Source organism: Crocodylus siamensis, chromosome 6, assembly GCF_052110815.1.
Source record: "Crocodylus siamensis isolate JL-2025a chromosome 6, ASM5211081v1, whole genome shotgun sequence".
Lineage (NCBI taxonomy): Eukaryota > Metazoa > Chordata > Crocodylia > Crocodylidae > Crocodylus > Crocodylus siamensis.
In genome coordinates, this window is record NC_143400.1 from 14,966,050 (window position 1) to 14,992,822 (window position 26,773).

At 62.6% G+C, this 26,773-nt stretch overlaps 2 protein-coding genes across 4 annotated transcripts; both read left to right on the forward strand.

Annotated features, from left to right (window-relative positions):
• Positions 1-14,253, forward strand: TARS2 (threonyl-tRNA synthetase 2, mitochondrial). 3 transcript variants are annotated; one of them, XM_090052789.1, is made up of 18 exons: positions 1-111; positions 442-620; positions 805-928; positions 1,344-1,465; positions 1,806-1,923; positions 2,379-2,443; positions 2,554-2,632; positions 2,854-3,000; positions 3,131-3,229; positions 6,238-6,404; positions 6,782-6,944; positions 7,142-7,279; positions 8,013-8,090; positions 8,653-8,753; positions 10,917-11,021; positions 11,288-11,360; positions 11,455-11,569; positions 13,865-14,253. In XM_090052789.1, exons 1-18 carry the CDS (start codon positions 37-39, stop codon positions 14,011-14,013), a joined length of 2,097 nt encoding a protein of 698 aa, XP_089908915.1. In that variant the 5' UTR covers positions 1-36; the 3' UTR covers positions 14,014-14,253. The 3 variants fall into 3 exon arrangements, with proteins under 3 accessions (XP_089908915.1, XP_089908916.1, XP_089908917.1); XM_090052790.1 differs by having other exon boundaries at positions 808-928; XM_090052791.1 differs by lacking the exon at positions 7,142-7,279.
• A 4,330-nt stretch (positions 14,254-18,583) lies between these two features.
• ECM1 (extracellular matrix protein 1) lies at positions 18,584-23,765 on the forward strand. The gene is made up of 7 exons (XM_090055224.1): positions 18,584-18,761; positions 20,503-20,583; positions 20,915-21,231; positions 21,404-21,736; positions 21,976-22,196; positions 22,887-22,974; positions 23,187-23,765. The coding sequence occupies exons 1-7, from the start codon at positions 18,599-18,601 to the stop codon at positions 23,337-23,339; spliced, it is 1,356 nt and encodes a 451-aa protein (XP_089911350.1). The 5' UTR covers positions 18,584-18,598; the 3' UTR covers positions 23,340-23,765.
• Positions 23,766-26,773: the final 3,008 nt, after the last annotated feature.

A 26,773-nucleotide genomic window follows, 5' to 3' on the forward strand; every position in this document is an offset into this window, starting at 1 on the left:
CGCGGGGGCGGGGTCGGCGCGGCTGGCGGACGCGGGATGGGGCTGCTCGGGGCCTGCGCGCGGCGCCTGGCGGGGAGCGGGGCCGGCCTGGGCCGCCGCCGACACCACGTGGTGCGTGATTCCCCCCCCCACGCATTGCACTGCACCGCTCGTCCCCCGTACCGGAATGTGCCCCCCCGCGTACTGCACTGCACACTGCACCCCCCTTCCCTTGCACGGCCCCGCCGTGGTCCCAGCTGCACAGACTGGAGCTGTCGTCCCTTCGTGTCACCCCCGGCCCCCCGCAGCCCCCCAGCTCTTCCCTGCAGGCCTGCTCCTCTGCGGAGCCCCGCAGCCCCAGCACAGGCTTCCCCCGCCCCCCAGACCCAGCTCTGCCTGCCTCAGCCTCGAGCCAGAGCCGAGTCCGGCCTCGCCCCCGCCTCACGCGTGGCTCCCCCGCAGGCCGGCGTCCTCGCGCCCCGCGTCGCCGAGCGCCTGCGGCTCTACGCGGAGCTGAAGGCAGCCCGGGCCCAGCCACAGGCGGAGGCCCGGGGGCCCATCCGCGTGGCCCTGCCCGATGGCCGACACCTGGAGGGCGAGGCCGGGCGCACGACGCCCTACGAGATCGCCTCGCGCATCAGGTACCCCGCTCGCCTCTGTCCCTGGCTGGGTCGGGGGGGACCCTGGGTTCAAGCCCCATTGCTGCTCTCCCCGCGGGGCAGGGCAGGGGGTCCAACCCCGCGGACCTGGGGAGTGGGGTGGGGGCTGGGGGGGAGGCGGAGGGCGCAGACCTCCCTGACTGCTGCTCTCCCCCCATCGCTGCAGCAGGGACCTGGCCGAAGAGGCGGTGGCCGCACGGGTGAACGGGGCCTTGTATGATCTGGAGCGCCCGCTTGAGGGCGACGCCACCCTTGACTTCCTGCACTTTGACTCCCCGGAGGGGCAGGCGGTGAGTGGGGGCAGGGACAGGGGTGGATCCGCACCTCTCCAGTCATGGCCACCCACCCCACCAGAGGGGCAGCAGAGTCTCTTTCAACAGTGCCTGGTTGTGCTGGCCCTGCCAGAGGACATGCCTCAGGGCTCAGCTTGATGACCACCCCCCTCCCGCCCCACCCTGCTGCCTGCCCAGAATCCTTTGCTGTTATCATGGGTCACTCCGGAGCAGCAGCAATGGGGCGCAGCACTCACTTTGGGCAGTGCAGTTTGCCCATGGGGAAACTGAGGCATGCAAGAAGGGGTGGGGTTTGCCTGGGGGCACATGGCTGGCAGTGGGACCCAGGTGTCCCACGTCCCCAGCAGTGTGAGGGGGCAGTCAGGGTGGCTGGGATCTTACCTGGGTCCCAGCCCTGTGTCTCCCTACCCAGGTGTTCTGGCAGTCTAGCGCCCACGTGCTGGGCGCCGCCGCAGAGCAGCTCTTTGGGGCCCTGCTCTGCCACGGGCCCAGCACCAAGAGCGGCTTCTTCTACGACATGGACCTGGGCGGCCGGTAAGGAGTGCGAACAGTGACTAGAAGCAGAGCCGCGGGGACGCCCCAGGCTGTTGTTAATGGGGTTGGGCCTTGTCATTGCAGGATCAGGGCCCTGGGGCCCAGTCCCGCCACCTGGCTCAATGCCTGGCAGGATCAGACCCATCCTAGGAGGGTTCAGGGCCAGGCTGGGGTTTTTTCTTTGGAAACCTGCCTGGGTCATGCAGCGCTGGCACCACTGGACTGGCACTGGTCCCTTGATCTGTCCCCCCCATCCTGGGGCTGGCATGGACCTGGGTGGGGTGGAGGCATGGAGGTCCTGCTGCGCCCGGGGGCCATGAGTATCTAGCTATCTCCACAGGACTGTGCTGAGTAGTGACCTGCCTGTACTGGAAGAAGCCTGCCATGCGCTGGTGCAGGAGCAGCACCCCTTTGAGCGGCTGGAGGTGCCCCGTGACGCCCTGTGGGAGCTGTTCAAGGTGAGCACCTCACCAGCCGTGCATGTTCCAGGTCCCAGCTGAGTGCACAGCAGTGTTAGGTCATGCCCAGGTCTGGCCTGGGCCCCTAGTGTCAGGTCTGTCTTTGCCTGCCTGGGCTGGGGAGGGAGGGAGGTGGGGGATCCCATGTGAATCCATGCAAGGCCTGTGGTCTCATTGAACAGTTCTCTCACCCCTACCCCCTGGCTGCCCTTCTCTCCATTTCACAGAGGGGGAAGTTGAGACCAGGGAGGCTGTAGGATGTGCCCAGGACATCTGTGGCAGGGGAGTGGGTGGTGGGGTAGGGGCCAGGATGCAGCCCTCGGCACTAGGCCAGGCTTCCTGAGCAGCTGTCTTGGGGTATGGGCCAGTCAGGGAGGTTGGGGGAAGCCAGCTGGGCTGGGGTCCTGTCCTGCCCTGCCGACTCTGAGCTCCCTGGGCTCTTCTCCCCCCACCAGGACAACAAGTTCAAGTTGCAAATAATTGAGACAAAGATGAAGATGCCAACAGCCATGGTCTACAGGTGATATCCCTCTTCCACTTTCGTGAGGTCCATGAATCCCTCCCCCTTTGCTCGGCTCCAGCACTGGCCGCAGCTCCTGCCTTGACCAGCTCTGCTGTCTCCATCCCCAGGTGTGGGCCCCTCATCGACCTATGCAGTGGCCCCCACCTCCGACACACAGGGCAGATCCGGGCACTGAAGGTCCTGAAGGTGTGTGTGGAGGGTGGGGACATCTCCAGAGAGGGGCAGTTTGAAGGGGTTAATACCCCCTTCCCCTTATCACTGGGGAAACTGAGGCATAGAGAGGAGCATGGGGGGGCAGCTGCCAAGGTCACCCTGGGGAGGCCCACCCTAGGTGTCTAGCCCCTCCACTCCCACCCTGCAAAAGACCCAGTATCACCATGGTAACCAGCATCTCTCCTTCCCTCCAGAGCTCGGCTGCCTTCTGGGATGGGGACCCTGCTGGGGAGTCCCTGCAGCGGGTCTATGGCATCTCCTTCCCCACCGCTGCCCATCTGGCCCACTGGGAGCAGCAGCAGGAGGAGGCTGCTAAGCGGGACCATCGGCGCATCGGCAGAGTAGGTTCAGGCATCACCCTTGGAGGGGCAAAGGGACAGGGCCGGGCCAGGCACAGCCACTGCAGGGACCCCTGGACACTGTCCTGCCCCTGCACAGCAGTGATCAGGATCTGGCCTCTTCCCTTTGCAGGAGCAGGAGCTGTTCTTTTTTCATGAGCTCAGTCCCGGCAGCTGCTTCTTCCTGCCCAGGGGCACCCACATCTGCAATGCCCTGATTGACTTCATCAAGGTATGTGGTGCCCAGGCTTGGCTCCCTGGCTCCCTGGGTGCAGGGCTTGGACGGGGGGGTCCCATACAGGCTCCTGAAAAAGTAGGCAGCTGCAGCCAGCTCAGGGATCCAGCTGGGTCCCTGCGCTGAAACCTGGAGAGCTGTAGGCGGGGTTGTATGTGTGTCCATGTCTGGGGGGAGCTGGGTTCAGCTGCCCCATCTCTGTTCTGCCAGGGGCTGCCTTTCTGCCCCCCTGCAAAGGGTATTGAGGTCCCCCCAGGCCAGGGGGGCCAGAGGGTGGAGTGAGCTCTACCACCTCTTGGTGTCAGCTCCCCCTGCATGGCTGCAAATCCAGACTTGTCCCCAGTGCCTCCCCTCCCATCTCAGGGAAACTGCCATGGGTCATCAGGGGCTTAGTAATGGCTCTGTACTGCCTTCCCAGTCTCTGCTGGCATCTGGATCCATCCCACAGCCAAGCCCAGGGCAGGCGGGGCTGGGAGAGAGCCTGGCTGGGCGGGCTGGGTTGTAGCAGGAGGATGCCGGGCCTCTTTTTGCACTTGGGACACTGTCTGCAGGATCAGGCCCATCAAGAGCTGCCTTTCCAAGGACCTGAAATTCTTGGGAACCTTGTCTGGATGTGGCCCTGTGGAGCCCAGGTGCCAGTACATACCTAGCGCCCTCTTGACACTGGGTCCATCGATCCATACTCCTGAGGGACCATGGATCTTGTCAGGGACAGAATAAGTGTTGGGGCTGGAAGGCGAAGAGATGGGACTGGGTGCTTTTCCAACCTGGCTCCCTGAGTGCTGCAGGGCCTGCCCCGTGATGACTATCGACGTGTGCCAAGTCTCTGTGAGATATCCGGGGCCCGACTGGTCTCTGCTCACAGCAAGGATATCTGACACTGGTCTTGGGGGCTCCTTCTGCCCCAAAGAGAGATGAGAGGAGGAGCTCAGGCCCTGGACACAGCTGCTTGATGCAGCCCATTGTCCCAGCACTTCCGGCCCTGCTGAGCTCAGAAAAAGGCATTGCCCAGTGTCTGCATCCCAGCCTGGCTTGGAGCACCAGAGAGGCCGACAGCCAGCCCCGTTGTCAGGGGTGAAGGGATCTTACCCTGTCTTCCATCCCCTCGTGCTCAGAAGCCTTTGGGTTGCCTGCCTGGATGTCTTTGCCTGCCCGGAGAGCCCGGCAAGTATGGCTGGGGGGCTGAGCGAGCCTTTCGCCCCTTCACCGAGACATCTCGCAGCCCCTGGTGGCTGGGACCTTGAGGTCAGCAGTTCCCCCTGGATGCCTTTGATGCCCTGGCCCCTAAGGGAGCGGAGTGTGTTGGCCCAAGGCATTCCCAGAGCTTTGGACTTCAGACCTGTCTCTACGTAGGGGCATCAGTGACAGCTTCAGGGGAGGGAGGCAGAGGGCAAGCCAATGGAAGCAAATGTCAGAAAACGCCTGCAGCCCTGTCCCCATGGTGCTGCTTTTACTCTGGAGCAACTCACAGACCCCGTTGGATGATCCAGCCCCATCTGCTTTTACCTTGGAGCAATCCACAGACCCTGTTAGATCATCCAGCCCTGTCTGCTCCCCTCTGGAATAGGTGCTTTTGCTTCTTGGGGCCTGGAGCCCCATTGCTTGAGCCTGGTGGGTCATGGGAGGAGCTCCTTCATCTGGGTCCCACCCTGTTCTTCCTCCCTCGTCTCATCAAGAGCAAGAACCTACCACCTGTATGAACCCTGGTACAGGGATTCACACTCATTACCCTCTGACTGCACCTCTGGCCCCAGACTGACCCAGAGGGGGAACCTGATCTGTAGCCCTGGCCTAAGCCCCTCATGACCAAAAGCTGTGCGTTGTCAGTTCTCCACAAGGCACTGGGTTCCTTCACCTCCCCAGTCACAGACAAGGAAACGGCACCGTCTCCGTTCCCACGTGGGATTTGCGGCCAAGGGGAAGACGCAACCTGCAAGACATTGGCGCCTGTGCGTCAGCCTGTCACTATATTTGTCTTCAGTTTCCAGCCTACATGAGCTCCCCCACTTGCACAAACCAGGCTGCAGCAGGAAGGGGTGGGTACGGCTTGGCCGACAGCCACGTTTGGGCTTTGCCAGCACATGTCTGACTCACGACCCATGGCATGTTGGTGCCCTGAAGACCCTTCAGTGCTGGAAGTGGCTGCTTCAGCCTGGCTAGCCCAGGAGCTGCCCCCAGCCCAGTGCCTCACACAGTGTCGCCTCCAACCCTTGTGGGTCCTACGTCCCTCCCAGGGTCAGATCAGTGCCCACAGCCAACATCTCATGGCCACGTTCGGAGCTCCCCTCTCTGCTCCTGAAGATGAGAAGCTGTCTTGGCTCCCAGGCTGGGGCCACTCATGAGAGCCTGGTGCCCTACTGCCAGATTCCTGGGGTCTTGTTGAGACTGGCTTCAGCTGCAGACCCCCTGCCCAGGGTGAAGGCACCAGGCTTACCCACATCCGGCTCCATCCTGCCCCTGCAGTTTTGTAGGAACAGGGGGATGGAGGGTGGTGCAAGACCCCTGGCTGCAAGTCCCCATGGTGCCAAGGTGCCCTTGAGCGCTCACTTCCCTGACCAGCAGCCTCTGACAGCTGAGCCAGGCCAAGGGTGCTGACACTGTCAAACCGGGTCTAGGGGACAGCCTGGGTGACCCAGCCAACAAGACCCAACTTGTCCTGGGCCCTTGCGTGCAGCTTTGCCAAGAATGCACCGTTGCTTGTGCCTTGGAGAGATTGCACCAGGCTCTGGGGCACATCACAGCAGGGCAGACTGGCAGGGAAAGGACGAGTAGGGTACTGCCCAGCCCCTGCCCCCTTCTGAAAGCTGGCAGTGTTGTCTAGTGCCTAGAGAGGCAGCACTTAGCCGATGGCCCCTGGGAGCTCAAGACGGGCTCCTATTACCTGTCACATCTGCCCCTGCTGCAGGGTCCCCACCTGGCTTTCTGTGCAGCCCCAAAGCAGGTGACTTCCACCTCCCTGGGTACATCACCCCCAAGCCCCTGTCTCCTCTCCCTCCCCACCGCAGAGCGAGTACTGGCGGCGCGGCTTCACAGAGGTGGTGACCCCCAACGTGTACGACGTGCAGCTGTGGGAGCGCTCGGGGCACTGGCAGCACTACAGCCAGCACATGTTCTCCTTCCAGGCCAATGGCCAGACCTTGGCACTCAAGCCCATGAATTGCCCCGCGCACTGGTAGGGCCCTGGCATGGCCAGAAGCTGGGGGTGGGCAGGGACCCTGGACGCCTTGGTACTAGTCCTAGCTCTGGGGAGTGGGAGCTGGTATCTACTGCTGAGCTGGTTTGGCTTGGGGGTGTTGCAAGCAAAGCCAGTGACATCTGTCTCTGCCTTTGTCGTGGGTAGCGCCTGCGTCCTTCCCCTGCTCCATAGATGGACCCAGGCCTGACCCTCGGGGACACCATCTCCCTGCTGTGGCAGAGGCAACCTCTGTCCCTCGGAGAATAGCCTAAGGCCTCACACAACTCGCTGCGCTCAGCTCCACCCCCCGCCCCCCTGAGTCCCAGCTGTGACACCAGGCCCCTCCTCTGAATGAACCAGTCTGGTCTCCGCAGCCTGATGTTCGCCCACCGACTGCGGTCGTGGCGGGAGCTGCCGCTGCGCCTGGCTGACTTCGGGGTGCTGCACCGGCATGAGCCCTCAGGCACCCTCGGTGGCCTGACACGGCTGCATCGCTTCCAGCAGGATGACGCCCACATCTTCTGCACTCTGGACCAGGTAAATGTTGGCATGGGGCCCTGTCGGGTTGGGGAGTGGGTATCAGGCTGGCCCAGCCTTCCCCGTGCCTTACTCATGGCATCACGGTGTTGCTGTGGCACTGGTTCTCCCTCATGCACCCTGCAGGGGTGGAAGCCCATGGTGCAGCCCCTCACCTTGGCCCTGCTCTCCCTCCCCTCCCCTCCCCTGCCCTGCAGCTGGCTAGTGAGATCAGCGGTTGCCTGGACTTCGTGCACACCATCTACTCGGCACTGGGCTTTACTGCCCGCTTCTACCTCTCTACACGCCCTGAGGGCTTCCTGGGCGATGTCAGCATGTGGGACCAGGCTGAGCAGGTAGCGAGCAGGGTCCTGGCCCTTGGGGCTCTGTATCTGGGAGGATGGGGGTGTGGTGTGACACCCAGGCATCGGGCTTGCAGCCAGGTTAATCCACAATGCTCAGCCCCACGTGTGCCCCAGCCTGGGCTCTGGCCCCTTGAAATCTGCCCTGGAAGGGAGGAGGGGTAAGAACCCAGGTGTCCAGGTTGACTCCAGCCTCTGTCCCAACTGAGAGTGGAGCAGGAGGTGGCCTGGGGTTAGCCTGGCTCTGCCACCGCCACATCCTATCACCCTGGGCTTGTCACCTCTCCAGTGCAGACAGGAGTGGCTGCTGCACCTGGCTTAGCTGGATCCTTGCATTGAGGTTGGTACCTGGAGCACCAGGGCCCCAACCCCCAATTAGGGGCTCTTGGTGTTGCTGTGACAAACCCTCCAGCAGATCTGTGCAGCTGCCATCCTGTCCTCGCCGACACCGTGCGCCTGGTACTGCATTCATCTCTGGCACTGTGCTGAATCTAGCACCTTCTCTGCCTTGGCACCATGCCTGTCCTGTGGGGTGGGGTGGACAGGGCTGTTTGCCCTTCAAGCTCTGCAGCCCCCTGGCATCTGACCCCTGGCAGGGCTCTCAGGGGCACATCCCTCTGCTGGTCACATCCCACTGGCAGGTAAAACCTGGGCCTTGGCATGGGAACAGCAAACATCAATCCTGAGGGAGCCAGGGTCTCTAATCACAGACACTTTTGTTTGTCAGTACCTAGAGCGGAGCCTCAGTGACTTTGGGCAGCCCTGGGAGCTGAATCCAGGCGACGGGGCCTTCTATGGACCCAAGGTGAGTGGTGGCAAGGGCCGGATGCCTGGATTCTGTCGCTGGGCTGGGCTGGGAGCAGCTCCATTGATGAGGACTGGTTTGGGGTCTGGTCTAGGGGTAGTCTGGTCACTCCCTCCACTCATCAGCTGCACAGAGTTTGCACGATGGTTCCCCAGCAGGGTTGTGGGCTCCAAACATGCATGCACATGTGTATATGCATGTGCACACACATACGGGTGCATGCATGTGTACACACTCACAGGAAGGGTGTTTTCAATTCCATCCACATTTAGCTGGAACGAGTGCCTCCATGCTCACCTGGGATGGGGCCCCTGAGGCATACCTCTTCTAGATCAAGCTGCCCTAATTACAGGGTGTTTCCTGGGACCAGGTAGAAGAGAGCAAGCGAAGCCCCGGGGCAGCTGCTTCTCCCTGCCCCTCTGGAAATGCCGGACCCTGCGGCTGCCATCCCCAGAACTGTAAATAGCCTGGCTGGGGTAACACCCCTGGCTCTCCCAGTGTCTGATTCAGGGTCTTGTGGGAGGTGTCAGTGAGGCTCTTTCACTCCCTAACTCCTTTACAGATTGACATCCAGATCCAGGATGCCCTGGGCCGCTACCACCAATGTGCCACCATCCAGCTGGACTTCCAGATGCCGGCACGCTTTGACTTGGCCTATGTCAGGTATGATCCCTTTGGGAGGGACCCAGCACCCTGACCCCATTGCTGGGGGAGGGGGGGTCTAGCTCCAAAGCTCAAGGCTTAGAGCCCAAGGTTACTTGGTTCCTGTTGGCCCTGCTCCATGCCAACCTCATGGTATTTGCTTCAGCCCCCAGCACAGAGCCTGGAGCATGTAACAGCCTGTTCTTTCGGCTCAAAGGGCCCCTCGCTCCATTCTTGGCGCCTCAACCAAGATCGGATTGGGGCCAGTGGTTCAGTGGAGACATGGCAGGCGACAGGGTTTCCTTAGCGTGGGGCGGGGGGGTTGGCAGCCTTTGGTCCGGGGGCTCCTTGAAGAGCGAGTATGAGGACCGCTGGAGGAAAATCAGCCTCAGCCCCTCCCCAGGGCTCCTGGATGCCTCATGATCCTGTTGTGAGATCCTGCAAGGGCCCGTCTCATCCAGGCCCTGGACTGGCAGGATGAGCCTGGCTGGACCGGGCCCAGCCAAGCTGCGCTGGAAGCTCCAAGTACCGGGGTGCCCCGGCCTCTTGGCCTCTGCTCCGCGTCAGTCGCCTCCTGCACCGTTCTTCCTTTCCCATCCGACGGCAGCATGCTTCATTTTGGCACCCCAGAAGCTGCCGCATTTTGGGCAGCAGGTGATAGTCGTAAGATCGCAGAGAAACAGGGATGGAAAACGCCCCAGGAGGTCACATCCAGTTCAACCCCTGCCTGAGGCAGGATGAGTCCTATCCAAACCAGACCAGATGCATCCGTTGTCTAAGCCAGTGGTGCTCAACCTTTTGGCTCCACAGGGTTGGTCTGTGGGCTGGATGAGGCTCTGGCAGCCCTGTGCAACCTCTACCTGGTCCCAGGTGCCAGGATCAGGCCTGGCACCGTCCTGCCCTCCTGTTCTAGCGTACAGGGCCGTGGCCCAAAGGGTCTCTGCAGACTCATGGTGAGTCCCAGAGGTAGGAAGGTGACAGTCCTGGGGGAGCTGAATCTGACCCACAAGCCAGGGTTTGAGCACCCCTGGTCTAACCTGTGATGAAAACTGCACAGTTAGCCCTGTCACACAAGACATCACACCCAAACTTGCTTCAGGGAAAGCCGGGGGACCACAGCACCAGTGTCCTGCTGCTGTGAGCGTTGTTAATGCAGGCTGAGGTCCCAGGTTGAGACTGCACCTCTGGTCTGCACCAGTCTGACTAGGGGGAAAAATCCCTTCCTGGCCCCAGTGCAGCATCAGTCTGAGCCTGAGCCAAGGGCAAGACCCTCTAGCCGGGAACCTCCGGGGTGGAGTCCCAGCAGGGGAACATGAGCCCAGCCCAGCTCTGAGCTGTACAAAGGGAAACGGAGACCTTGCTGCGGGCACTGGGAAGCACAATGAAGGTGTCTGTTCTTTGTCTCTCATGTGCTTCCCACTACAGTGGAAAGTGTTGAGCATCCAGCTTCCTCCCCTGCCCTGCCCTGCCCGGCTTCCCACGCACCCTGCCTGCGGAGCCTCTGGCTGGCCTTGGCCAGGGGTGCATCGAACGCTAGGCTCCATGAAGCAGGACCCACCAGGGTGGGGTGGCCAGGAGATCAGGGCATAGCCCCCAGCAGGTGGGGGGGTCCTGCAGAGCACCCCCAGCGCCTCCAGGCACTCCCACTCTCCCAGCATCCATTTTGCAAGCGGCAGGGAGCTCCCATGGGGTGCTGGCCCCGTCCCAAGGCAGCTGACACAGTGCCCCCACCACAGCATTCTTCTCGTCATGGGAGCAAGGACTTGTGTTTCGAACTTCCTTGTCTTTATCTGGAAGCAAACACGGTGTCGTAAGGGCCAGGGCCATGGTCCCCCACCCGCTCCCCCCGAGGCGGTTACTTCTCAGGGCTGGAAACGAGGGATTGTGGGGTTTCTGGGCCTGTGTTTCTCCCTGCCCATTCTTCCTGGGCTGCCGGTTTTAGGCACTTGCTGTTGTGTGAGAGAATTGTGCCTCCATTGGGATTGGGGAAGCCACGACCAGGGGGCATTGTACGATGCCTGTGGGGCCCAGAGCTGAAGAGCCTCATGCACGTTGCAGGCAGAGCGGGCAGGACAGAGACTCCAGCTTGTCCCTGTTCCAGCCACGCTTTGGGGATGGGGGATCGTGGCTCCACAGTGGTCAGTGGCTTGGCTCCCAATCTCCCATGATGCTTTACTCCTCCAGCCAAGATGGCACCCTGCAGAAGCGGCCTGTGATGATCCACCGAGCGGTGCTGGGCTCCGTGGAGCGGATGCTGGCCATCCTGACCGAGAGCTATGGCGGGAAGTGGTGAGGATGTGGCCCCCCAGTGCCCTGCTCTGCCCTGCCCCGCGCCTCCCCTGCTTTCACGTGCACCCTGGCTGGGGGGACCGCCAGCTCCAGGGAGCAGGGGCTGGGTTCGCTGCCCTGGTGGAGCAGATCTTGGCCAAAGCCCCTTCAACTCGAGCTGTTCCTCTCCCTGGGGAGCAGTGGGTATGTTGGCAGCCTCTCTGTGGTGCCCAACTTGGCCTCCCCTGCCATGGACTTGAGGACCATCTCCCCTCTTTTCCTGCCAGGCCTCTGTGGCTGTCGCCCCTGCAGGTCATGGTGATCCCAGTGGGCCCCGACGTGGAGAACTACACCCGTGAGGTGAGTCCCCAGCAGTGGTCACAGCCCCAATCATTTCCCCTACCCCCACCAAGCCCTCTGATCCCCCCCCTCCACTCTGCCTCCCCACTCCCAGGTCCACAGCACCCTCCGCCAGATGGGATTCATGGCTGACCTAGACATTGACTTTGGAACCACACTGAACCGCAAAGTGCGCCGGGCGCAGCTGGCCCACTACAACTTCCAGCTGGGTAAGGCTCTCCTCGGAGAGGGGTGGGAGCTGGATGTCCCCAGGGGCAAGCTGCACCCTTGGCAGCCTGGGGAGGGAGCTTGTGGGCACAGACTGGAGTTTTGGCCCTTCTTCCCCTTCCCGTGTAGCCTGGCAGCTGGGACCTGTGCTAGGCTGGAAGGGCAGGGGGCAGGTTTCCCCATCTCTGCTGCGGGAGGGAGTCTCCAGTGAAGCCCCAGGCTGGGTAGCCTTCATGCCGGAGCCAGGGGTACGGCAGGCCTGGCCCCTTTGTCTGTTGTTAGGCTGGCAGGGCGGGGAGCCCCACATACCCAGGCATGGAAGGGCCTTGCCTGCCTCCTCCCTGTAGCAGGACAGGGATTAGGGAGATTAGGGTAGCCCAGACCCAGTTCCCCCAGTACAGGAAGGCCTCAGTATTCACGGGGATAGGAACATGCCTGTCTGGTCCCCATGTCTCCCCCATGACATCCTGTGTGGTGCACTTGTCACCTTCCCTGGTGGCTTGATGCCACCTGGCACCCACAACCTTTTGGCCCCAGGCAGCAATGCAGAGCCCTCAAGGCTAATTGAACTCCCTCTTTGCTCCCTCTGGCCTGCTGCACGGAGCGTCCCAGCCCTCACTCCCAGGGGTTATAAGCAGTCCCCGTGGCAGGCAGCAGCGAGAGCATCCTGGCAGCCCTGTTCCCCCACTACACAGTGGGCGTCAGGGCTGGGCCCATGAGTCAGGAGCTCCTGGCCCTCAGCCCTGTGCCATGCGTCCAGCTGGGAATCCCCAGGATTGGGAGGAAAGCAGGAGCTGCGGCTCGCCTCGGAGGTGGGGGAAGTCCCCGGGAGCCAGAGCCACCACAGCGGGTGATTGGGAAGAGTGTGAGGCCAGGGCTAGGGAAAGTAGGAATGCATGGCGCCTGCCCAGAACTGGCAAGGAACACCACAGTCCTCTTCCTTGCTGCCAGGCGCCTTATATAACTTATTTGTCTCTGCTTCCGGCCGCCCAGTGACTCAGTGGGAGAGCAGAACCCAGGAGTCCTGGCTTCCTGGCCTGGCCTCAACCAGGCTCCCAACAGGAGGGTATTGGTGCCAGGTGAACAATAAATAACCTGTTGTCCTTCTGGGCTGATTTCAGGAGTATCCCCCTACCCTCATCCCAAGTGGGAAAACTGAGGCACAGACAGGGGAAGGAGCTTGCAATGAATAGTGCCAGGCTCTGGCACCGAGCTCCGTGCCTTGACCCCCCAGACACGTAGGTCAGCAGGCCTCAGGCTGCCTAGTGGGGTCGGAGGCAGCATCCAAAACCTCTTGGGCAGCTTTTTTAAACGGCTGCCTCCCCCTGAGCTGGACAGTTTTGCTTTGGCTTCTAGTTAGACATGTCATCTGTAGCCCCAGCCATGCCCTGGGGAGGGGGCTGGGAACAGAGGGGGGTGGCTGAGCAGACCTGAGGGGAAGTGTGTGGGACCATAGGGAGCAGCTCAAGCCTTCAGGTCCCTGCTGCTGTTCCAGGCTGTCTGCGGGAGCGGGGTGCAGTCAGCCTCACCCATGGGAGTATTCCCCCCCCCCCCCCCCTGCATGCCAGCAGTGAGCTGGGCTGAGACCCATGTATAGTGCCTGGTGACCACAGAGAGAGCCCCTTTGCCAGGACTCAGCAGGGCTTTCCCCTGCCCCAGGCCTCGGGTCAGGCCCCACTGTCCCCACCTGGGTTTGGGGAAGTGGCCGAGCAGTGGGAAGCCAAGCGCTAAGCTCAGCAGTGATTCAGATCTGCTTGTGCAACAAGTGTGGTTCACCATAGAGTCGTGGCACATGCGTGCCTGGGTGTCCGTGGCACGTGTAGCCCAGGGCCCACATGCTTGCTGCTTCCCTCCTGCTTGCGGCCCTCAGGCCTGTTGTCTGTCCCCAAAGCAGGGGAGGCATGGGGCAGGGCAGGGCAGGACACTTGGGGGCCACATCCTCAGCAATTCCCGCCATAGCTCTCAGTCAGGATGGCCAGCATCCGCCTCAGGCTCAGTCTGCTCCCTCCTGTACTGGCCAGGCCAGCAGCTCCTGCTAGAGAAAGCGGCTGGGGTCTCCAGGAGCTGGGGAGGGTGGCCCTGCTGCCCATCACTGGGGGCTCAACCTGGGCTCTGTCTTATTGCCTCTGCTGTAGCTTTGCATCACCTGGCCAAAGCAGATCTGGGGGTCTGTCTGCCCCCCCACCCAGCAACATGGGGGCACCTTGGCCCCCAGGGGTGCTCAGCTCCTCCCAGCAAAGCTGTGGTGGGCAGGCTGGGCACCCCCCGACCCCTGCTCCTGTCGGTGTCTCTTGCAGTGGTCGGCAGGAAGGAGCAGTTGAGCCGCACGGTGAACGTACGGGCGCGGGACACCATGCCACTGGGGGAGCGCGGCCTGCATGAGGCGCTGGGGCGGCTGCGGGAGCTGCGGGATGCGCGGGTGCCCAACGCTGAGGAGCTGTTCTGAGACACCACGACTTCCAGCCACCTTGGACCGTGCCGGTGCCATGAGCTCTGTGATGCTCCATCCCCATGATGCTGTCCGTCCGCCCCAGAGTTGCTGTGAGCGTGGTGGCGAAGTGAGCCATAAGGAAGAGCCGGCAGGGTTCATGCCGGGAACACAGGGCCCCCGCGCCCAGTTTCAGGCACTGATTCAGCCCCAAGGAGATTAAACCACATTCAAGTTTGGGCAACATCTGTGTCCCCTGCAGCAGCAAACAGGGTTGGGTGTTCCTGCGCCTCAAGCCGGGGAGTGGCAGGGTTGAGCCTCTGTGGCTTCTGGAAAATCTCTGAGTTATGTCCCAGGGAGGGGAAGGCGGGATTTGGCATGTCGTGTCCTTGGGCTCTGGAGAGACTGGCTGGGAAGTGGTTCCCATGGGGGTGTCCCGAGTCCCTGGTGATGGCTGCAAAGACCCTTCAGGGTAACATGAGTGCCCCAGACACTGGCTAGCAGGGCCCGACGGGGAAGGGGAGTGACAGGGTCTTTGAGAGCACATGAGCCAGCCCCGGGGCATTGGAGATCTCTGTGGCATGAGTGCCTGGCTGGCTGGGTGGCACCTGACCGCCTAAGCTGGGTCTAGAGGGTGACTGGAAGCCTCAAGCCAGGCCCAGGAGCCACTGGAAGCCCCTGGCTGTGGCCCAGGCTATAGGGGGAAGAGGCCTGGGGGTCCTGTGTGAGCCTAGGCTCACCCCCAGGCCTCTGCCCCATTGCCCTGGCAGACGCGGAGCTCTGGTTTGGTGCTTTCTACTCGTGTTGGGCTGGGGCCCCCAGCTGCATCCATCCAGGACCCCTGTGTGGTTGCTGGTTCCAGTCACTGATGCCCAGCCAGTGCCCCCGGCCACTGCCTGCGTAGGGTATCAGATGAGGGCACAGGAGGCAGGCCAGAGCCTTGGCCACAGCCAGGGGCTCCAAGTGGCTCCTGGGCTTGGCTTCAGGCTCCCAGTCACCTTCTGGAGCCAGCTTAGGAGGCCAGATGTGGCCCAGCTGGCTGGGCGCTTATCCCATGGAGATTTCCAGTGCCTGTGGGCTGGCTCAGGTGCCCTGCCGCTCTCTTCTCTCTGAGAGGCCCTGCTGGCCAGTGCCCAGGCTCTCAAGTTACCCAGGAGGGGCTTTGCAGCTGTTGCCAGGGACTTGGGACACCTGGGTCCCTTCCCATGCAATGGGGCAAGCAGGGCTGGGCAGGGAAACTGAGGCACAGAGCACCTGCTGGCTCCAATTCAAGACACCCTGCCTAGCAGGGCTGAGTCCCAGCCCCTGCCCCCCCTCCCGCCTCAGCCCTGCGGCTCTGGGACAGCACAAGGAGCAGTGATCTCAGCCAGGGCTGGGTTGTGCAAGGGCCCCATTACAGCAAGTGCGTCCAGCCCCGTGAGTCCCCGAGCTTGCACAACGCAGCCCAGAGCATGCCGGGTGCGGGGGGAGCACCACGGTTGCTGTGGCCAAGGCCTCTCCAGTGTCTACATCGGACTTCCCCAATTCACTTCCAAATATTTGACCCAGTCGCTAACCAAGATGCTGAAGGGGCAACTCTGGGGGGCCCCCCTCCCTCCCAATCATCGTGGGCTGAGAGCAGCGTGTGAGCTCCAGACGTACAGGAAGCTGCTGTGATTCACCAGAGGCTGCTTTGGCCTTGAGTCAGCCCCTGACCCCTGGACCGGGAGGGGCCGGTCCCACAGGTGTCACCTGCTGCCAGGTGCGGCCTCGTGTCTTGGACCAGCCCCCTCCCCCCAACCCCGTCCTGCGTCCCAGCCAGACCTTGGTGTGGTCCGTCGGCCGCCCACGCTCCGCTCCAGAGCGGGATGTGTTCTGGCCACAGCTCAGGGGAAAGATGCCTGAGGCTGAATGAGGTTTTGGGAGCTGAAGCGGGGGGGCGAGATCTAGTTTCTTCCACTTCTCCCAGAGTCTGTGTGCCCCCATGGAAACCCCTGGTGATGAGCGGGGGCCGCATTGCCCCATCCTTGCCCAGTCATGGGGCACCCACAGCCCGTGCCGCAAGCATGGAGGGCACCGGGCACTAACGTCCCAGCTGCCTGTGCGTCAGCCCCAGGCCTTTCGACACGCTGCGATGGTTCCTGCTTTTGCGGGGGCCCTCAGCAGCGAGCGTCGCCTCCCTCTGGCCAGCTCCTCCGCGCGACTCCTGTTCCTCATTACCCTCCTGCCAGGTGCAGACATGGTCCGCGTTTCCCCATGCCTTTATGGGGCTTGTCCCGGCACCGAGCCCAGAGGGGACGCACCTTTCCCCTGCTTCTCAGGCCAGCTTTGGCCTGCCTCTGAAGCCAGGGTAATTGGGCTAGGATCTCTGCAGCGGCTGCAGCTTTCCTGGACTGGTTTTGTCCTGAAAGAGCCTGGCTGTGCTCCTCCACCGCTCCCCACCTCACTCCAACATGTGGCTGCTTTTGGGGTGGGACATGGTGGTGGCTGTATTGTAACCACTGTATCCCCCACCGAATAGGCAGTGATGGGAGGTCTCGATCACCCCGGGGCATGCAGGAAGTATCTCTTGTCGTGTCTGAGCCCTTTCCCCGACATGAGAGGTTAAGGGATGGTCATCCCAGTGGTTCACAGCTGCGGCCTACAGCTCAGCTGCCAGCTTCTGCAGAACTGCAGCTGCAGTGTTTCCTCCTCCCGTGCGGCGCTGCATGCCATGCGTCGGGTGCTCCCCAGCACTGGCTGCAGGTTCCCAGAGCTGGGGCACGGGCCCGGGCTTGGCTGAAGGATGGAGAGGGGCTGGAGAGGCCACGTCACTGCTAATAATAGCCGCCACTGTGTGTGGGTTTCTCCCTGGTGGGGCATAGGGGGGCTGCAGCCTGAACCGCAGGCTGTAGCACAGGGTTCTCCTGTCAGCCCCAATTCATTGCGGTGCATTCTCAATGGCCAAGTACCCCTGACTTACAGGGGGTGTCTGGTCCCTGTCCCCCTCACCCTGGCGGGCCAGATGTCTGGGGAGTCCCAGTTCCCTCATCCTGGCTGCCAGCTGGGCTGGGAGTTGGCTCCCGATCTCCTAGGTCCATGTCCTGACCTCTTCCTCCCTGGTCCTGGCTGGACTCGAACGCACCACATTTGTGTGCAAACCAGTGCCCCTCATGGGGACCCAGGCAGTCCCCAGCAGGAGGGGGAAACTGAGGCACTAAGCTGCCACGGCATCTGAGCTCGGAGAACGAGGCAAAGCTGGAAGGCCGGAGCCTTTCCTCACCCCCCCACCCCTCAGCGCAAGCCCAGCTCTGTTGGGGTGGGGCAGGACGGGGTGAGGACACCAGCGCCTCAAGGTGCACATACAGGGCTTTCCGGGAGGATTAGCCTGCCCGCAGGGATTTTCCCAGGCACTTTCCAGGAGACGTGATTCACCGGAGGTTTGGGGAACAGGTCCCATGGCTCCCCAGACTCCCCAAGCATGTTGGGTCCTCTCTGTACAACGCCTGGTGCGGGGGCCCCTTCCAGGGGCTGCCATGTCTCCGCGAGGTCCTGCACAGCCTGAGGGGAGGTGCAAGGATGTGACCAGGGCTACACAGAGAGTCAGTGGTGGAGGATCGAGGCCCTGCCTCCTCGCACCCTGGTGCTGGGACCTGATGTAACTCTAGGGTTGGCAAGAGATGCCCACAGGGTCCTGAGTGGCTCCTGGTACCAGCGATGCCAGGGTTGAGGTTGCCCTAATCCATAACCCTCAGTGCCAGGGGTGGCACCGAGGACCCAATCCTGCCCCAGGTGCAAGAGCTTTCAAGGAGGTATTCGCCCCCTGCTGGCTGCCCGGGTGTCCTGCGTGGAGTCGTGCCCGCAGCGCTGTGCCACGCGGGTCACTGACCACCGCTTCCTTCCTTCATGGGCTGCAGGGCAGTGAGTGGGACCCAGGAGTCTGCCCGTGCCCCGCCAGGTGACTGTGGCCCAGCCCCATCTGTGCCTCAGTTTTCCCCATCTAGAGAGGGGGCAACATGGATTCAGCCCCCAGTCTGGGGCAGGGGCTGCCTCTGATTCAGGGCCCATACAGCTCCAAGCACCCAGCCCTGATTGTCATGAAAATGCACGGGGCTGAGGCTCTGCCTCAGTTTCCCCAGCTGGGCACTCCTGACTGGTACCGAGCAAAACAGCTGAGTCTGCAGGGCCAGCTTGCTCTTTGTGTATGAGCCTGGCAGGTGGGGAAACGGAGGCATAGCATGGCAGGTAGGTGTTAGGGGGGGCTCATGCAGACACGAGTGGGGGGACGTGGGTGGGCAGTTCAGCTGTAACTACCCCAGGGTGGCAGCAGCTGCCAGGCTCTGTCCCCTGTCCCTGAGTGTGTCCCCCCCCAGGGGCAGCTGAGATCTACTTGTCACCCCCCCCACACACACACACAGAGCACGTGTGCCCTAGCATGTGCCCTCCTGTGTGCCATGGGCAGGCAAGTTTGAAGCATGCAGCCAAGGCCTCTGCCCTTTGGCCAGTCCCGGCTGGGAGCCTCGTCCCAGGGGCTATTTACCCCCTGCTCCGTGTTGTCTTCACCAGATGAGGGAGCTGGCTCCAGCCCCAGGCTGCCCTTGCGGTCTGGCGGTTGCAGCGAGGGCGGATCACACGTGTCAGAGCAATGACTCAGCCCCGGCCCTGCAGTATTAATAGGAGCCGAGATGCCCGGGGAGGCAGGCAGATCCCAGCTCCTCTGAGATACAACCCAGCCACCATGAAGGCTCCTGTGCTCCTGCTCCTCGTCCCCCTGCTGTGCTCAGCCCAGGCCGGTCCTGCAAACCCAGGTGAGTGCGAGCTGCTAGCTCTGGGGCTAGGGGAGGGCAGGGCACCTGGGTACTCTTGCACTCAGTGCCACCCAGGAGTACCCTGCTCCAGGACACCTGGGCTCCCCATTGCGCTCGGTGCCAGGCAGGTGCCCAGCTGGGGAAGCTGAGGCATGGAAGAGTCAAGTCTCGGCCCCTTGCACTGCCATGACGCTCGGGCCAGGTGTTTGGTGCTGTATGGGCCCTGTGTCAGAGGCAGTCCTTGCCCCGGAGAGCTGGAGGGGGGGCATTGTTGCATGGCCCTTATTTCACAGATGGGAAGACTGAGGCAGGCAGCTGTGATTTGCCTGAGATCCCCCCCCCGCCCCTGCCCTTAGCAAGCCCGTGACACAGCTGGTGCAAGAACCCAGGTGTCCTGCCCCCCTCCCTTACAACCAGCGCCGTGTTTACCACCTCTGCCTCCGCCCTGCCTGGGTGGGTCCCACTGTTGCCAGGAGCCTCATCCGGCTCCGAGGGGCAGGTGCTGGCAGGGCCTGAAGCTTTGATCCCCCTCCCTGGCCCTGGGAGCACCCGCCACTTGTGCCATGGCCACTGTGTAGCAGGGAGGCCCTGGCGAGTGCCCCCCCTCTGTGCCCGCCTTAGCTGGATGCCCACGCTGTGGAGGGCTTTGGGCCTTGGAGGAGGCAAGCTCCAGCCTTGCCCCCTGGTTTGGGATTGGGGGTATTGCTGGCTCTGCCCCATGTTCCTGGCTGCCTATGTCCCAGGGCCAGCAGGACGGTTGGGGAGCATCTGCAGGCAGCCCAGGGTTGCGGGGTGGGGGGTAGGAGATGCGCAAAGGAAAGGGAGGGCTTGTTATAGCAGAGACTGGGGGGCAGGGGATTAGGTGCATTAGGGTAACACCCAGAGCTGAAAAACTTTGACCCCTGGATTGCCCACCCAGGCCTGGTACCCCTCACTCTCGACCCACCCTGTGCCTCCCTAGCCCTTTTGGTGCCCCTCACTCCTGGCCCCCAGCCCCCTGCTCCCCCCTCCAGATCCACAGGCCCTAGCAGCTAGCCCAGCCCTGCAGAGGGGTTGTGGAAGGGGGGTACCCCTGACTGGCACTGGAAGCAACAGCCACCCAAGCCCTGCCATGGGGCATCAGCAGAACTTGGGGGGGCAATCCAGGTGGTACCGTAATGCACCAAGTACAGGTGCACCTAATGCTCAGCCCAGGGCTGCCTGGCCCTGAGCCATGGCAGCAGAATGGAGCAGCAGGACAGGCTCTGCAGTGCTGTCATCTCCGTGCTCCCCACCCTGGGGTGACAGGTGATGAGGTGGGGCTCATTCAGCCAGGCCAGGCTGGTGACTCCCAGGATGCAGAATCCCGGCTTCCTCCTGCCATTATGCCGGGTGGAGAAGGATCTCAGCCCTGTCCTCCCTGAGCTGCCCCAGTGCCCTCCCCACCCTGCGCTGTGCCCCCATCCCCTGCACAGATGGGATCCAAAGCCCTGGGGTCCAGGCTGGCCTGGTCCCGGCCTCATGCCTGGTGATGCCCTGTGTCCTTCGTCCTGTCTCTTGTGGCTCAACGGGACCAGGACCTGCTGCTCGCAGCCCTCACTCAGGTCCCACCTGGGCCACCACTCCTCCTCCAGCATCTGTGCCACCATCCTTGCTGCTGGCAGCTTCTCAGAGCACCAGCTCCCCGAGTCCTGGGATCTGGCTGGGATCATGGAGAGCCCCCCCCGCATGTCACTCACCGAGCCCTTGTCTCTTCCCCCAGATGTGGAGCAGCGGCCACCACCGCCCTCAGACGACTTCACTCAAATGGAGGTGCTCCCTGGGCGCCCAGACGTGGTTCAAGGTGAGCGCCAGCCCCTTCACTCCCTCCCAGGAGATCCCCATGACCAGGGCTGGGGGGGCGGGCAGCAAAGCCTTGGGGAGGGAGTTGTGGCATCAATGAGGCTGGACAGTTTTGGAGTCCCCCCTCCAGTGCAAATGCTGCCAGATGTGGGGCCCGAGCCTCAAACAAGGTGAAAGGCCCATTCCTGGGGGGGCCTGGACACAGCCCCGAAGTCTGGGACCGTCTGGATGACCCTAGAGCCGAGTGAGCTGGGCCGGGCAAGGGCTCCCACGGGGACTGGAGGTTGGGATTGGGGGCCCTGGCTCACCCTTGCTCTCCCCTCCCTCCCCAGTGGCGCTGCCCCCCCTCCTGCCCCATCCAGCCATGATCCAGCCCCAGCCTGGCAGCCCCGACATGAGCTGCAGCGACGGCGTATCCTGCACCCGCTTTGGACTGGGCTCCGTCCTGGCCACCTTCCCCCCCGCCCGCCCCGACACCCTCACCACCAGCCAGCTCTGCAGCCCCGGATTGACTGGCCCTCACTACACCGACCTGCCCCAGAGCAGCCATGCCCACCTGCAGCGCCAGGCCAACGCCCTCACCAGATATGACAATGCTGTCAAGGGCTGCTGCCCCCGGCCAGAGCCTCTGGATTGCGCCAAGCAGGCCGTGAGTGCCCTTCGCCGGAGACTGGGGCTGGACCGTGGCTGGGGCCACGGTGGAGTGTCTGGGGGAGTGAGCTGGGAGGATGGAGGGGCCTGGGGGTGATGGGGGGTCCTGGTGGGGGATGGGGGCTTGGGGGCCTCTGTCGGGCACCCCCTGATGCCCTTGGCCCCCACAGTGGTCAGACATGGTACAGAGCTTCTGCGATGATGAATTCGGCGTGAAGACCAAGCCTTTCCACTGCTGCAAGCAGCACGGGGCCATGCGGGAGCAGTGCTTCGCCAGCGATGCGCCACAGCCGCAGCCCCAACCCCAACCTCAACCCCAACCCCACCCAGCGCCCGGCTTCCCCCCCGGTGAGCCCACCTCTGCCAACCTGCGCAACATCTGCCAACTCGCCCGCTTCCGGACCCCCGGCACCACGGACCAAGCCAACAACATCGCCATCCTGGAGCGCGAGTACCGCCGGTGCTGCCAGGGCAACGGCAACCTGGAGTGCGCCCATGCTGCTGTGAGTGCGGGGCATGGGGGGCCCTCCTCATGCGGGTCAGGGCACAAAAGGGCTGGGGGGAGCGGTCCTGTTGCCTCTGTATTGTACTGGGAGTAGATCAGCCCTGGGCGCTTTGCGCAGGCACAAATATTATGCGCATTACAATAGCATCTACCAGGTGCTGCAAAGACCCAGGGAAGGGGAAACGGGGAACCCGGGCTTCTGGGCTGGCACTCATGAGCTCCTCCGTGCCCCCGCAGTGGCAGAAGGCGATGGCGCGGTTCTGCAGGGAGAAGTCCGCCATCAAGATCCGCATCGAGCCCTGCTGCCAGGTGCCCGTGGGCGAGAGGCGCGACACCTGCTTTGCCCGCCTGGCCCCGTACCCCAACTATGACCAGGGGCTGCGCACCCTGAACCTGGCGCCACTCACGCCCCAGATCCTCGACATCCTGTGTGGGCAGCACGTGCTCATCACCAAGCGGTGAGTGCTCCCCTCCCCGTCCCCCGGGGACCCCCAACCAAACTCTTCCCCCCTCCCACAGCCGGGGATGGGACCCAGGAGTCCTGGCGCCCAGCTCCTCTGCTCTAACACCCGAGACCCCGGTCTCCCCCCGACGGGACCCGGGTGTCCTGGTCCCAGCTCCTGCCCTCACACCTGTCTCGCCCCCCTCCCAGGTCCCTTCTCTAAGCCATTAGCCCCCATCTGCTCTCTGAGCTGCAGGCAGAACCCAAGTGTCCCAGACCCCCCCAGAAATTTTGCCCACGTAAGGGGCACCCCCAGTCCAGGTGAAGGGTCCTGGGGGCACTTGGGTCCTGGGTAACCCCAAGCCTGTTAACCCTGCGGGCGCCACAGCTGTTGCTCAACAAGGCGGCACTGCCACCTGCCGGCATCAGGGAGGAGTGCGGCTTGCAGCAAGCTCTGGATCAGACCCTGGGCTCCAATCAGTGCCCCATGGGATGCCAACCCTTTGACCGCACATGCTTGCATGTGCATGTGGCAGTGAGCCATGCACCCTCAGTGGGAACTGAACCCCTCTGGCCCTTCTCTGGCCACATCCTGCCTGGCTGAAGGGTGGGTTACATGTGGCCTGCTGCGACATGCGACAGGTGCTGGGGTGGGCAGTGCTGCCCCGCCAGAGCCTAGGGTCACTCGCCCTCTGGTCCCATGCAGGAAACCTGTCCTGGATCTGATCCAGGGCCTGAAGAAGCCATGCTGCAGCCTGCAGGGAAACGAGCGGGTCCAGTGCGCTGAAAGAAAGGTGAGCAGATGCCCTCCAAGCCCTGCCCAGGCACTGCACTCCCCCATGCCAGATGCCTCCAGATGTTTGCAGCTGGCCTCCCCATGGCACCAGTGCTGGGTTTTCCCATTTAAAGGGGAAGTGGGGGGGAATCCCTCTGGGGAAATAGAGGCATGGAGGTATCCTTTGGCTCTGCTGTGATGTAACCCTTCACGTCTCCTTGGCCCCCCTAGAAATCCCAGCTCATTGGCACCCTGTGCAACACCAAGAAGAACTTGTGGAAGGATACAGAGAAATGCTGCTCCCAGACGGTCACGGAGGCCCGGGCCAGCTGCTTCGACACCAAGTACATGGCCGGCGTCACCCTGGCCAGCAACGCACCCTAGAGCCGTGGCCTGCGTCCCTGCTCTGGCTCGGCCCCTTCGGTCCCCACCAAGAACTCCAGCCCGGCCTGCACTGACACAGCTGCTGCTTGACCCCCTCAGGCCGGGCTTGACCCTGGACCCCCCCTCCCAACCCCCTCCTCTGGCCCCGCGTCCAGCTGCCGTGACCATCTCTCCTGCGGCACCAGGTGTCTAAAGCCCTTAGGATCCGTGAGGGACTTGGCTCCAGGCTTCCTGGTGCAAGAAGACGCGGCCCTTCCTGGGTCCAGATGCAGCCGACTCTGGGCTGCGTCCACCCGCCTCCTGACTGCCGCGCGCCCTGGGCTGGGGCCAGGTGTCCCAGTCCCCTCGGTGCACGTTCACATCTCAGCCCAGCGACTGCAAGTGGCTGCCTCTGCGCAGAGGCCAAATAAACCTTGTGATGAATTACCTGGTCTCTGCTCTGGTCCCTTTGCCACCGGGTGGGGCGGGGGGCGGAAACAGGGCAGGAGTCTTCTGTTTTGTGGGAATGCTCCCTGCCTCTGTGTAGACCCTCACCGGGGCCTTGATCCCCACCCTAGGGGTTGCCCCCAACCCCCCAGCCACTCCAGAGGGCTGGTTCAGGGTCAAGGGTGTGGCTTGATCTGCCGGACCCAGGTGTCCAGCTGCTGGAGGGTGGGAGGTGGTGGGAAGGGGAGGGGAGAGGCAAGGCTGGACGCCTGGGTGATGGACAGCCCCTTCCTCCCCCCAGCTCTGAGCCTAGCCCCCACTCCCCACAGGGACCCCAGCTTGGGTTCACCGCCACCCCCCTACCCCAGAGACACCCCCGGTCCCTGCCCCAGACTCCTGAGGGTCCTAACCCCCCACCTCTGCTATAGACCCACTGTGCCACCCGCCCCTTTTCCTGCCTGTGCCTCAGTTGCCTCCTCCCCTCTGCAGGAGGCCGGGCATCGGGGGACTTGCATGGGCCGAGGTGGGAAGGCACCAGGGCCAATGGGGCAGAGCCATGATCTCACGGGCTACCTCTGCCACCTATGGTCCTGGCTCTGCCCCTGCCAAATTGCGGGGTGTCTCCTGGACTCAGGCGTGTGGGTCTGGCTGGTGCCTGGTTCAGGTGTGGGTGACGGGGCAGGCCCTGGGGCTCAAGCCACTCCCCGGCTTGGCCATGGGAATCCAGTGGGGCCGGAGCACAGAGCACTGCTCAGTGCGTTCGGTGCTGTACATGGGCATGGGTCTGGCGTACAGCTGTTGCCTCCAGGGGCCCTGCCCCTGCCCCAGACCCAGCCAGGCACCCACAGCCACATGCATGCAGTCACATGTGTACAGTCAGTTATGCACACAGGTGCACACTCACACATACCTGGACAAGCTCAGCAAATGGGCAGACGAGAACCTCATGGTGTTTAACACCGAAAAATTTAAGGTTTTCCACCTTGGGAGGAAAAACCTGCAGCTTCCTTATAGGCTCGGCAGTGCTACGTTGGTTAGCACTACAGAAGAAAAAGACTTGGGGGTCATCACTGACCTCAAGATGAACATGAGCCTCCAATGCGATGCTGCGGCTAGTAAAGCGACCAAAATGCTGGCGTGCATCCGTAGATGCTTCTCGAGCAAATCCCGGGACGTCATTCTCCCCTTGTACTCGGCCTTGGTGAGGCCGCAGCTGGAGTACTGCGTCCAGTTTTGGGCTCCACAATTCAAAAAGGATGTGGAGAAGCTTGAGAGAGTCCAGAGGAGAGCCACGCGCATGATCAGAGGTCAGGAAAACAGATCTTACGATGACAGGCTGAGAGCCACGGGACTCTTTAGCCTGGAAAAGTGCAGGTTCAGGGGTGATCTCATGGCCACCTACAAGTTTATCAGGGGTGACCACCAGGATCTGGGGGAACGTTTGTTCACCAGAGCGCCCCAAGGGATGACGAGATCGAATGGTCACAAACTCCTGCAAGACTGTTTCAGGTTGGACATAAGGAAGAATTTCTTTACTGTCCGAGCCCCCAAGGTCTGGAACAGTCTGCCAGCGGAGGTGGTTCAAGCACCTGCATTGAACACCTTCAAGAGTAAATTGGATGCTTATCTTGCTGGGATCCTATGACCCCAGCTGACTTCCTGCCCTTTGGGCAGGGGGCTGGACTCGATGATCTCCCGAGGTCCCTTCCAGCTCTAATGTCTATGAAATCTATGAAATACCTTTGCACACGTGTATGGGCACACACCCTCATGTAAGCCCGTGCCCATCTAGGGGCTTCTGCCATCAGGGAGCACACAGAGGCCCTCGTGCGAGCACATGGACACAGACTTACACGTGCACATGTGCAGGCCTCAGGGCACATGCAAACCCAGTCTCCCAGGGTCCCTGGGCTGCTACGCACTGTCTGTGGCTGTGCCCGAGTCGGGGTTCGGGGTAAAAGAGCCATCCTTGGCTCTACAGGGACTTGGCCCAGAGCAGCTCCTGGTTTTCTGGGGGGAGCCTGGGTGCCTCCTGCAGGGACCGGGGCAGATCTGATGTGGGGTCCTGCCGAACAGATGCCCCCTTCTCTGCTGCGTACCAGGCTCTTCCCTTTCCTTGCTCTGAAATGCAGCTGGCTCTGGGGTGGAGCGCGGCAGCTGCAACCCTGCGGGCAGGAAGGTAACGACCCCGCGCTGGGGGAGGCTGTAGGGAGGAGAGGAAATTCCAGGCAGCCACGACTCAGCCGTCTCATCCCTTCCCTCTGTGTTTTGGTGGCTTCAGCCTCAGGCTGCGTGGGGACCCCCTTGCCCCAATCCCTTCTCAGCACCCGGGGTCTTTGCCTCTGAGTTATATCCCCATTTCCCTGCCTCCATCACTGCCCCAGCCCAGGGTCAAGCCCCCCCATGGGATGCCCGCCATGGCAGGCCAGGCGCCTGGGAGCTCTGCCCTGGCTTTGCTGAGAGGTTTGTGGGGGGTGGGAGCCGGAGGCTTTGGCTTGGGGCTCCGGTTCCTGGCGTGCGGTGAGGGAGCAAAATGGAGCGAAGCGTGTGGCTGGATCCTGCTGTCGGGGCTGCGGCCTGGAGCCAGGGCTGTGGCAGGCCTGGAGCTGGGGGCCTGGCCAGCTTGGACTTCTCCTGGCTCAGAGGAGACAAAGGCCCTAAGATGGGGAGGGGTGTCCCCCCAAGCCGAGCACAGCCACAAGCAGCCCCATAACATAGATTTCATAGATTTCATAGACATCAGGGCTGGAAGGGACCTCGGGAGATCATCGAGTCCAGCACCCTGCCCAAAGGGCAGGAAGTCAGCTGGGGTCATAGGATCCCAGCAAGATAAGCATCCAATTTACTCTTGAAGGTGTTCAATGCAGGTGCTTGAACCACCTCCGCTGGCAGACTGTTCCAGACCTTGGGGGCTCGGACAGTAAAGAAATTCTTCCTTATGTCCAGCCTGAAACGGTCTTGCAGGAGTTTGTGACCATTCGACCTCGTCATCCCTTGGGGCGCTCTGG

Excerpts from the sequence above, each read along its gene's own strand:
- TARS2 (XM_090052789.1), top strand. The coding sequence starts at position 37 with ATGGGGCTGCTCGGGGCCTGCGCGCGGCGCCTGGCGGGGAGCGGGGCC. Across the intron at positions 1,466-1,805 it reads GACATGGACCTGGGCGGCCG|GACTGTGCTGAGTAGTGACC; the intron begins GTAAGGAGTGCG and ends CTATCTCCACAG. Across the intron at positions 11,361-11,454 it reads TGGAGAACTACACCCGTGAG|GTCCACAGCACCCTCCGCCA; the intron begins GTGAGTCCCCAG and ends CCCCACTCCCAG.
- ECM1 (XM_090055224.1), top strand. The coding sequence starts at position 18,599 with ATGACTCAGCCCCGGCCCTGCAGTATTAATAGGAGCCGAGATGCCCGG. Across the intron at positions 20,584-20,914 it reads GCGCCCAGACGTGGTTCAAG|TGGCGCTGCCCCCCCTCCTG; the intron begins GTGAGCGCCAGC and ends CTCCCTCCCCAG. Across the intron at positions 22,197-22,886 it reads CACGTGCTCATCACCAAGCG|GAAACCTGTCCTGGATCTGA; the intron begins GTGAGTGCTCCC and ends GGTCCCATGCAG.